Source organism: Ursus maritimus, unplaced genomic scaffold (assembly GCF_017311325.1).
Source record: "Ursus maritimus isolate PB19 unplaced genomic scaffold, ASM1731132v1 scaffold_6, whole genome shotgun sequence".
Taxonomy (NCBI): domain Eukaryota; kingdom Metazoa; phylum Chordata; class Mammalia; order Carnivora; family Ursidae; genus Ursus; species Ursus maritimus.
The window spans coordinates 69,071,556-69,083,755 of NW_024426774.1; the positions used below are offsets into that span (position 1 = coordinate 69,071,556).

General features: G+C 37.4%; 1 protein-coding gene across 1 annotated transcript in view; it reads right to left on the minus strand.

The window, feature by feature from the left end:
- Window positions 1-12,200, minus strand: part of PPP1R21 (protein phosphatase 1 regulatory subunit 21) — a 61,062-nt gene that overhangs the window by 17,323 nt on the left and 31,539 nt on the right. Inside the window, exons 13-15 of the mRNA XM_040623497.1 lie at window positions 10,266-10,358; window positions 5,949-6,076; window positions 3,469-3,621 (exon numbers count right to left, since the gene is read on the minus strand). Of these exons, the coding sequence (XP_040479431.1) occupies window positions 3,469-3,621; window positions 5,949-6,076; window positions 10,266-10,358 (374 nt within the window). The remainder of the gene's footprint in view (window positions 1-3,468; window positions 3,622-5,948; window positions 6,077-10,265; window positions 10,359-12,200) is intronic.

Below are 12,200 nucleotides of genomic sequence, written 5' to 3' on the forward strand. Positions count from 1 at the left end.
AAAAAAAAAAAAAAAAAAACAGGGGCGCCTGGGTGGCGCAGTCGTTAAGCATCTGCCTTCGGCTCAGGGCGTGATCCCGGTGTTCTGGGATCGAGCCCCACATCAGGCTCCTCCGTTAGGAGCCTGCTCTCCCTCTTCCACTCCCCCTGCTTGTGTTCCCTCTCTCGCTGGCTGTCTCTGTCAAATAAATAAATAAAATCTTTAAAAAAAAAAAAAAACAGGCACAGAAAACAATCAGATGGCTGACGGGTGGAAGGGGAGTGGGAGGATGGGCAAAATAAGGAAAGGAGATTAAAAGGTACAAACCTCCAGTTATAAAATAAATAAGACAGGGATATGAATGCACAGCCTAAGGAATATAAATTATAAATAACAACTTTGTACGGTGACAACTGGTAGCTAGACTTATCTTGGTGATCACTTTGTAATGTATATAAATGCTAAATAACTATGTTGTACACCTGAAATCATATAATATTATATGTTACTTACATCTCAATTAAAAAAAAAGCAGATTGTCAGGAGATGGGGCAGAGAAGCAGGAGTAAAGATACTAAGGGACATTGTCTTGACCATGATTTCAAGGGTGTAGGCATATGCCAAAACCTATCAAATTGTATATTTCAAATAAAGGAAGTTTGTGTATGCCAATTAAATCCCCAATAAAACTTTCTAAAACAAACCAAAAAAACAGACAAAAGAAGATGACAGAAAATCTAGAAACAGACAAAAGCATGGACAAAAATGTATTATGTGATAAACGGTGCATTTTTTTAAGTCAATGGAGAAAGGACAGACTGGATAATGCTGTAAGGACAACCAGTTAATAATTTAGAAAAATACCTATTTAGATCCCTGTTTCACACCTATAACAGAATGAATCCAAGATGGATTAAAGACTTGAATTTTTAAAATTTAGACCACGAAAATAATGGAAGAAAATGTAGGTGAATATTTTTGTAATCTTGAAAAGTACTCCAGCTGAGAATCACCACCACAAAGAAAAAGACTGCTTTAATGATATAAAAGTTAAAACTTTTATCTTAAAAAAATACTACAGCAAACTTGGGGGGGGGGGATACTTCCAACACAGACACACAGGATTAACATTTTTACTATAAAAAATTTTTCAAAAAATAAAATTCTTAGTATAATGAGCTCTTTCAACCCTGATTAGGAACATCTAGCTAAAAATAGGTCAACAATGAACAGAGAATTGACAGAATGAATACAAATGATAACTTTATGAAAGGACGTTCCACTTCGATAAGCAAAGAAATGCAAATTAAAATAACACTAAGAAACCTCTTGTCTCTGAGATGGATAAATATTAAATTCATGGGTTAAATTTATACTTCTACTGCTGGTAAATTATAAATAGGTAATCTTCTGAAGTGTAGTCTGGAAGATATGTGCCAAAATATGAAAGCTTTACAGACTTTGAACCAGCAATTCCATTTTGGGAAATCAATCTTAAAGACATAATTAAATTAATTAGACAAATATAGGGAGATAGGTAGCCTTATACATGACCAGAAGTGTAAAACAGTACAGTTACTCTTGAGGGCAATTTGCAATAAATATTAAAATCTAAAATGTACAAACCACATGATCTAGAACATTCTACTACTCAATATTCCATACATGTGCCTGAGGCATTTACAAAGTTATCCACTGCAGTATTATCATAATAGTAAAAAACTGGAATGAACCTAAATGCTCACCAAAAGGGAATACCTAAATGAGCCACAGAATATCCATATTACAGAATTCTATGCTGTATTTAAAAGGAATATAGTAGCCACCATTTATAATGATACAGATCTCAAAAACATATTTTTTAATTTTATTCCTTTTTTTTTAAAGTATAACTGATGAACAATATTACATTAATTTCAGGTGTACAACATAATGATCGGTAATTCCATACATCTAAAACATTTTAATTTTTTTTAAAGTTTATTTATTTTTTTAGTAATCACTACACACAATGTGGGGCTCAAACTCATGACCCTGAGATCAAGAGTTGAATGCTCTTCCAAATGAGCCAGCCAAGCATCCCTAAAATATTTTAGATGAAAAAATCTAGTTGCACAATGAAACATGCATTTAGGTTAAAAAAAGAAAGAAAATTCTATTTATTGTATATTGTCTATAAGTTTATATAGATGCATGTAAATGTTCCAAACTAATTACTGTAGTCACCTCTGGAGAGAAAGTGGAATTACGGACTGCACTTTACCTGTAACAGTCTAATGAAATATAAGAATGTGTTTATTATGTATTACATGTAACTAAAAGTTTTAAAAAATAAGGGAGAAAGGTAAAAAACAAATGCACAAAGTTGTAAGTGCAAGAATATCTACTGTAGCTCTGCTGTAACAGTGAAAAATAAAAAACAACTAAATATCCATGAGCAATGGATTGATAAGTTAAATTATCACACATTTACAGAATGAAATATTATAACAACTTATATTTATAGACATATATTATTTGATATTTAAAAATCACAATTTTTATATCTACAATTCACTAAGAGGAAAAAAACATTCTGAAACAATGTATGGGGGCACCCGGGTGGCTCAGCTCGTTAAGAGTCTGCCTTCGGCTCAGGTCATGATCCCAGGGTCCTAGGATCGAGCCCCGGGTCGGGCTCCCTGCTCAGCAGGGCGTCTGCTGCTTCCTCTCTCCCTCCCTCTCTGGCCCTCCCAGCTGCTAGTACACTCACTCGCTCCACGAATAAATAAAATCTTTAAAGTAAATAAATAAATAAAACTGTATGTATTCAGATACACTTTGCTTTTTATAGCATATAAAAGCATGTGTTTCCTTGTGCGTGTGCACACATGCACTAAAATTCTTTTGGATACAGATATACTTCTAACAAAGTTCATGGAAGCTACCTCTGAGTGGTGGGATTTGGTGCAACTATAATTTTCTTCTTCATGTACTGCTGTATCTTCTGATTTTATTTATTTATTTATTTAAATTCAATTAGCCAACACATAGTACATCACGAGTTTCAGATGTAGTGTTCAATAACTTATCAGTCGAATATAACACCCAGTGTTCATCACATCAGGTGCCTTCTGATTTCTTTCTGCAATGACCTTGTATTCTTATATTCAGGAAAAAATTATAGATGTATTTCCATTTTTTTATGTTTCTACAAGTTTGAGATTTCTGAAGTTTGATACTTACTGACTGCCTGGCTGCCTCATTCTAGACACTCCTACCAGATACCTGGGGACATGAGTCCAGCATGGCCTATGCACAGATCACATGTTAAATGAGATTTGGGTCTCTGTCACCTTCTCCTTCCCAAAGACCTCCCCCAATACCCACCAACCACCCGTGCCCCCAGTTGTGTAAAATCTAAACAATATGAACTGTGCAAAGACTCTTGCCATTCTCCGGAATGATTCCCAATTTTTCCTCTGATATAAATTCAACAGCAGCACAAACCTTTCTCAGAGCCTTCATGTAGGCAGCAGCTTTTTTCTTGTACTGCAGCATGCATTCAGCTGAGAGAGGACTAATGAAGCCACTCGCTGCCTTAGGCCCGTAGCTCAGAGAAGCAATGAAGTAGTCCACGTTGTTGCTGAAGAAAGATGCGATCTAAATCAAGTGTGACAAGAAGACAGATTTTGTTTTGCAATAATATATCTAACATATATATCTAATAGTTTTCAGAGCGGAGTTAAAGGTGCTGAGAATGGAAAAGAAATTTCAACACCTGCCCCAAAGCTCACATTTATTTATTTGTGGAGAATACCTAGGGCGATGATTTGTAATAAAAAGACAGTACCAGTAGAAAGATTGAGACCAGACTTTCGACAGGCCTTAACGTAAACAATTTCTATTCTTCCTGAAAACCAAGACTAATTCTGGTTTATTCTGTAGACGATGTCCATGAGCTATTTACCTCATTAATTTCTGCCACTACTCTCAAAACATCCATGTGTGGATTTATACGTTCTATTCGTATTTTAACTTTGAATGCTTCAAATTCCAACATGAGACATGACACAGCATCTTGGAATATGTTCACTCTATTTAAACTTAATTCTGCAAATCTCAATTTGTGATTTACACATATAATAAAGACTAGCAATTTAGCAGACCCTGTCATTAACAGATTTAACCTGTGTTAAATCTGTGTAAAAGGTCACGAAGATCCATGACTGAGCCATGACTTTGAATCCATAGTGCTGTATGAAATGGTGATATAAATAAAAATGTCTGAGAGGGTTATTAGTCAGAAAAATTAAAGTGTTGGATACATTAAAGAATATCCTATTTTGATAAATAAGAAGTGACTTATAGAACAAAATATCCTACACCTTGGCAGAAACTGCTTAAAAAGTAAGCAATGAATCACACTAATGATCTGAAAGGTTTTATTTTTCACCATTTTACTATGTCGAATGAAATTCTATACTAGGTAGTATTCAGGAAAATAAAGGATTCTACAACTCTTGAGTCTTATATTCCTTGTAAACGACATGGAGGGTTTGCGTTTTAGGTCACTGCAGTATATGGTGAGGTTTATTTTCTTTCCTCTTTCTAATATTTCTACATGTTCTAAATGTTCTTCAATATGCATATGTTACATCTTCTTACTGGGCTTTTAAAAATTATAAACTACAAAATTTAGTTTAATTGAATCACATTAGCCAAGTATTAAGCTGCCACCGACTAACATTAGTTCAGATACTTATTTCAGTTAAAAACCATTTACAAAAATTTCGGAATGACAATTGTAGACCTGTCCTTGAGACAACATTTTAAGGTTTCAGGTAAAGCAAATCTAAAAACAGCTGTGAAGGATCTACGCATTCAATATTTCAGAGTTTTTATAAAAGTTGAAAAATGCAGAGACTCCTCTAAAATGCCCATGTTTTCTTTTTCCAGAATTTTTCGTAACTGAATCAAAGTTAGAATCATCTTCAGAAAGCTACAGCACACCTATAGATGCAAGCGTTCAAGAGGGGGCAGCAGGGATGGTCTTCTGGCTGTAGGCACAGATCTGTGAGCTGACAGAACCTAAAGATAACACCTTTTAATGATGGCCCCGAGCTCTAGCAAAGTGTCACAAAGACCAGTCTGAGTCTGGGAAAGATGACACTGAATATATAATACGATCTGTGATCACTTTTGATTAGCTTAGTTACCTGAAAAAAAAAGTGTTTCTATAATAGGCAACCTGTCAGAAAAATAATGCTATATAAACACAGATTGAGAAATTAGTTTGCATCTGCTTAAATAAATGGGCTAAGGTAGCTCTGAATACAGTCCTTCAAGTTACACATATATGGGTAGTTCTCAGGGAAAGCTGAATCAGGAAAAGCACATGAACACATACTAAGAATGTGACAACTGCTGAAACCAGAATATACAAGAGAGACTTTTCAGAGAAAATGCATTTTGGTCAGTTTATAATAATAATTAAGTGCTTAATGACCCAAATAATCATGATCTAATATTAATGGTTCAATGAAAAGACACATGTTGAAGTCACCTTAGAAGAGCTTGCTAAGAAACAAAACCACAGAAGTAGCACTGTGACAAGTATTAATAAAACAAAAAGCTAGGAGGGAAAAAACCAAAATATTAAGGATTTATTGGCTCTTTTTATAGAAGTTCCCAATTTCTATAAAGCAGACATTCGATATACACAAAGATGTATACTGATCATCAAATATCTCCCTAAAAAATAAACCGTGAGTGATCTACTTACTCATCATAAATACTAAACAATCGCTCCCATACTGCTTTAAATATTGGGTAGGGAGAAAGAAAAGGGAGACAACTTTATTTTACAAAAAAGTCTGGTATTCCAAAATCCTTTTACAGATTAATTTTCCTATGTCATTCAAGGAAAAAAAAAAAGGAGCTTACTTAAGAATTAAATTTAATGTCACTATAAACCAGAGAAAACTTACCTTTCCTGCTGCATTTGTTAATGCTACTACTGATGACAGGATACAGTCATTAGTTGTAATGAGCTTCTGTGTTGCTGTTGGAAGTTCATGCTCTATTGTAGCTTTCTGACTGTAATGTTTAGAAATATCTATAAAAGCAATCAAATGAAAACTCTTACTATCCATATACAAGTTGCACACAACTTACACAGTAAATCTGAACAACAACAAAAAATGGTCCCAACTCTATCAGGATTGTCTTGAATATGAATTAGGTCACAATCCATGTGGAAAGAATAGAGACAAGTGAGGGTCTCTTAACACCATCCTGGTGTCTCTATTACAGCCACCAGCTTGTGGCTCTGATTATCCCTTATTTGAGTGTCTGCCCTTCTTCTAGTGCTGGGTAAATGACCCTGACCAGTATTTACCAGTTAAAAACGCTGTTTTGGTAGTCTGGGCAGGCACAGAAGAGAATTTATCTTGTACTCCTATAAGCTAACCATGAGGCTGGAACAGAACGACCAACAGAGGCACAATGTCCCGCAATCCTTATTGGACTGTAGCTAGTTTGCTAGTACACACCCTAACTAACACTGACAAGGGTCTGTACAGCCACACCAGGACTGAACATTCTGGTGCCTGGCTTCACGGGCCACTGCCCCCAGTCCCAGAATATTACAACAAAGCCTGTGGTTAGCAAAGCACAGGGGAGAGACTTAAATATAAAAACGTTAAAAGAAATTGCAGTAGGTGAAACTGGTCAAACAACTAAGCTTGGGGTTTTCTGGGTCTCTGGGAAAGAATGATTTTGTCCCGGAAATAAGGGATAATGGAAGAATTCTTAAGATGACACTGATTTACAAGGAAGGGTAATTATATTTTTAAATAATAAAGTGTTCACAATTCATTCTCCTCTGAATTTTTTAGAATACTTCAGGTACAAAAGCATGAATTTCATTGCCAACAAGGCTAAAAATAAATCACAAAATACAAAAATTAATTTTTATAACAGGTGTGTATGCAGAGAATTGCATTTATTCAGAACCAAGGAATCTAGTTGATTTTAGACTATGGATAATTAAAAAGAAATAAGACTAGTTAGAAAGAAACGGCATTTGAGATTTAACCTTATATGATCATGATATTTTAACACAAAATCACTGTTTTATGAGTAGAATTATTTTTACTAAAATTTTATAACTGGGAATTGTTTTATTTATATATTTAATATACATATATATGTAAACTGTAATTTAAGATAATTTTAGATTCAAAGAAAAGTTACAGAGGCTTTCTGTATACCCTTTAGCCAGTTTTCCCTACTGTTAACACCTTACATTACTATGGTACAGTTGTCACAGCAAAGGACCCAAATGATTGGTATATTACTATTATGTTTATATTTTTAAAAATAAATGATTATCCTCTACATATTCCTAAGATATGCAAGTGAATAAAAATTCAATTGGAACACTGAACATTTTTTTTAAGACATTTTAGAGAGAGAGGGAGAGCAGGGGAGAAGGAGAGAGAGAAACCTCAAGCAGACTCCTCACTGAGCACAGAGCCCAACAAGGGGCTTGATCCCAGGACCCCAAGTTCACAACCTGAGCCGAAATCAAGAGTCGGACGCTTAACAGACTGAGCCACCCAGGCGCCCCACTGAACGTTTTTATATACTGAACTTGGTAGCCCTTAACAAAGACATTTTCTTTCTACACACCGCAGAAAGTTGTCACTATTTTACTGGAAGTACACAAAGCTTCATACACCTTAGTTGGCAGGTGATCTTAGGTGACTCGTAGATGACTGAGATACTTATGAAAGTCATACAGTACTATGAACACTGACATGGTTTCCACTGGAATGGTGCCTCTGTTGTTTGACAGTAATAATTTTCCTGATCCAATTGTTTACTCCTTATTGAGTCCAAATATTTCAATTATTTAGGGTGTTCCTTGACATTAAATTTTAAAATCCAAAAAGAACAAAGAAACCACGTGACCTAGGCCAGAGATTTTTCTTTCTCTTTTTTTTAAGATTTATTCATTTGACAGAGAGAGCTCACACAGGCAAAGGAAGAAGCAGACTCCCCGCTGACCAAGGAGCCCGATGTGGGGCTCGATCCCAGGACCCTGGGATGATGACCTGAGCCAAAGACAGACCCTTAACCAACTAAGCGACCCAGGCGCCCCGAGATTTCTTTTTATGTTTCCTATGAGTCTACCTGCTTTAGACCTGAGACTAAAAATCAACAATTCTCACTTAGAATTCCTTTGTTAAAAGATTAATTCATTCCTGTTTTAAATCCATGTAGGATAGACAGTTTACAATCTCTAGCTCTCTTTTTACACTGACACCTGCCTGCCTGCTTTCTAACTCAGATCAAGCAATTATTCAGGGCAAAGCAGGAAGGGAAGAGGTTTGAGAGTTATCTGAAACACAAAGCTTCCTCTGTTAATGCCAGCTGATGGTCACTCTGAGTATCTCTGAGAGATACACAGCAGTCTTCCAAGCTAGGTAAGAAAACAAATTTGAACTGTAAACCTAGTAATGGGACCCCATAATCTTGCCAATCACCCTTCATGTTTCCCAATATTCTCTCTTTACATTATGTGTGTAAGGACAGAAACAAGTGGAGGCACTAAGGGAGCTTGGGCGGCGGGGACAGACTCTGATCCTCCCATAAGTTTCATCAGCTCATGCCTCAAATAACAGTAACATTCTTTGATTTGGACCACTTGGTGTCCTCTTAATCTTATGTAAGGTATGAATAAAAGCATCTGTATAGGGGAGCCTGGCTGGCTCAGTTGGTGGAGTGTGCAACTCTTGATCTCAGGGTTGTAGGTTTGAGCCCCATGTTGGGTACGGAGATTACTTAAAAAAAGAGAAAATCTTTAAAAAAAAGCATCTATATACAATTATAGATAAATTAAAACAGAAATATAAATAAAATCAAGATTTTTTTTAATGTAAAGGAAGCTTTAAGACCCTTCTCACTGGACAGCTACCCTCTACTGCTGTAGCCCCTTCTTTATAGGAATGCAAGAAAAACCACTAGAGAGAACAAATCATAGTATTGGCACAGCAAACATTTAGAAAATAAAACCAAAAAAAGGTGGCGACAGAACTACCTATGGTTTCAATGGCCCAGTTCTAGGTTAACTAAAGTTCTGGAAGAAAAGACCACAGCTAGGTCTGAACTCCCCAAACCAAAAGCTGCACAGGAAAAAGGCACCAGGCCCTCAGGTTCTCCGCACACGAGACTAGTTCTGCTGGGTTGGGGCTGACTACTGTCACCTGCCACCAAGACCGTCTATTTAAGCTGTGATTCCTGCAGTCAGGGCTATCTCCAAAAGTACAGCAATTTTTAAAATTCCTTATAATTGAAGACAAGCCACAAAAAGGCCCATTCTCCATACTGAATGGTAAGATGGTGCTAGGTGAGACTGTTGGCACTAAATATGAATGATTCCCAGTGCCATAGGTTACATGCCAATCTATAGAAGGGCCTGAATATACCCACCTTGTACATGCTTTCCAACACTCGTTAAGTTTTTTAAAATTATTTTCTGTGAAACTAGTAACTGGTCCCTAATTGTTACCTCCATACCACAATAAATAATCTAGGCTATTATTAATCTGGGCTATTTCTGAAAACTGCTTCTGCCCTTTTCTCCTTCCCCTACCCCAACTGTCTTCAAAAAGAAAAGAAAGGAAGAAAAAACCTAAAAGCCATGCAGACCTATAGATTAGAAAGTCAACACAAAATCACAGTTAGCTAAGAAGCGTAGGAAATGTCCTTCAGCCGACTATATTCTTAGTCTGTAGCAATTAAACACTGACCAAAGCTTAAAACCAGACCCTCACTTCTCAAGGTTCCCTGAACAAAATAGGACTTAAAATGGGCACTTTAAACATAAAAATGCACAGGATGGTGGAAAGGTAGTACATTCTTTCTTGGAACTTTAAACCCTGGTTTCCTCAATTCCTTCATGCTTGGGCTGTAACAAGTGTGAAGTATTTTGCTAAATGCCTCTGAATAGCATGTCTGGCTTGATAAAATTCACACACCTGCCTTAAATCAGTGCAATGCATTTTTGGCTAAACTACTGTGCACAAGGGTTTCTCTTCAGCACTTTGTTTACCTTCAGAAACGAAGCAGATGGAAAAAGCAGACGGCAGTGAGCTGTGCACTTCAACAGAAGCCAAATGCTACTAAGCCTTTTTCTGGGGTCTATTAGCCTTGGCAGTATTTGTTTAAATCTCATTCGGGCAGATCTGAGAAAGTAAGATGAAGGTTTTCAGCTTATTTATGTTCTTTTCAAACCTCACCTTTCATGACATCATGAAATCCATGCAGAGCAGCACCAACGTTTGTTAAGACCGAACTGTAGTTTGTCTGAAGGAGTCCATCTGGCTCTGTACCTAGGAAACCAAAATCACAAGCCTAAGTATTTCCCCAGAAGACTTCTTCGCCTGAAAAATTGACAGCCCAGCCTCTTCCTCCACTTTTGGGAAGAGAGAGAATAAAGACTGCCTGTGATGTGTTGGAAATAGTGGCTCCTGAAATCTTTGCAGACACATTCAGATATAATGGTGATAAATATAGACACAGTCAACTGATTTGCATTATCCACATCCACATTTTTAATGGTTAAGAATCAAAATTAAATTGTTAAGTAGTATTACATACTTCATGATTCTTTTTGAAATGAGTTCATGAATTTCCACCTTGTTACTACAGAACACATTTCTCAATTTCTTCTTTCCCCACACATTATTTGCTGAACCTCACTAAAAACACCATTATTCAGAGTTCCACTTCTGACATGACAGCATGAGCAGCTCCACAGATCCACTCCGCCAAAAAACTGGTGAAAATTATTTTATTTAAAAAGATTTATTTATTTGAGAGAGGGAAAAAGAGAGCATGAGAGAAGCAGAGGAGTGGGGAGGCGCGGGTAGGGAGAAGCAAACTCCCACTGAGCAGAGAATTCGACATGGGGCTCCATCCCAGGACCTGAGCCGAAGACAGATGCTTAACCAATTTGAGCCACTGGGTGCCCCCGAAAATTATTTTATAAGCAACCATTTAAGACTCTGGAAATGATCCTAAGTGCATACAGCAAATGAAGAACATTTACTTTAGAAGATCTTTTAAAAACAAAGGGATAAAAAAAAGAAAAAAAAATCTTTAACGATTCAGTAAGAACGGCCAGAATCTGTGGTATTTGAACAAAGACCCATTCCCACCCTCCCCTCACCAGCTCAGTAAGCTAAAAATCCCACTCCAGACTGGTGAGGCCGAGAAGACAGCTCTCCTCTAACTGCCAGCTGGAGGGCTGCATTTCTCCCCTTGTCCCCAGCTACCTGTTGCTAAAGCTAAGTTTGGGCTGAGTACGCTGAGAGGTGGGGGTTCTTCCACCCAGCCCCAACTCGTAGGATGGAGGCTCTACCCCAAGCACAGTACTGCTGAGAACACTGGGGTTCTCCATACATACCCTTGCCCCAGCTCATTTTAACCACACTGAAAAAGGCAAGCCAAGGAGACCAGAGGCTGCGGCACTACCCACTCTTGGCCAGCACTCAGCCACTAAAGCAAGAGTGGTACTCTGAGAAGTGCATCGTGGTCCCCATCTCCAGCACCAGAACCATGGCTCAGAGATTTAGCCCAAGGCAGGCATAGGCCTTATAACAGAAAACTCTGAATCTGTTCCCAAATGAATTGATTTCATTCTCAACAGAGTATGGAAAAGTTCAAGTCTAAAGGTGCTCTCAAAAATAATGGAGCTTGTGGTGAAAGCAGTTAACAGTTAATTGGTTGATTCATTAAAGATGTAAGTTAAACTGTAGGGTGGCTGGTTTACCAGAGGAAAAAAACAGCTAAGAAGAGCCCTCCTGGGGTCATAACAAACCTCAAACACTGATCTCAAAAACTATACCCATAAAGAAGCCCAAATTCAACTGGATCATCTGTGGAGAAATTTATGCCCCCAAGGCATTATTAAAAACAAGACAGCAGTCAGCCAGCAATCAGTGGAGCTTATCCTTGGTAAGATTAAGAAACAAAACAGGGGCGCCTGGGTGGCACAGCGGTTAAGCGCCTGCCTTCGGCTCAGGGTGTGATCCCGGCGTTATGGGATCGAGCCCCACATCAGGCTCCTCTGCTATGAGCCTGCTTCTCCCTCTCCCACTCCCCCTGCTTGTGTTCCCTCTCTCACTGTCTGTCAAATAAATAAATAAAATCTTAAAAAAAAAAAAAAAAAA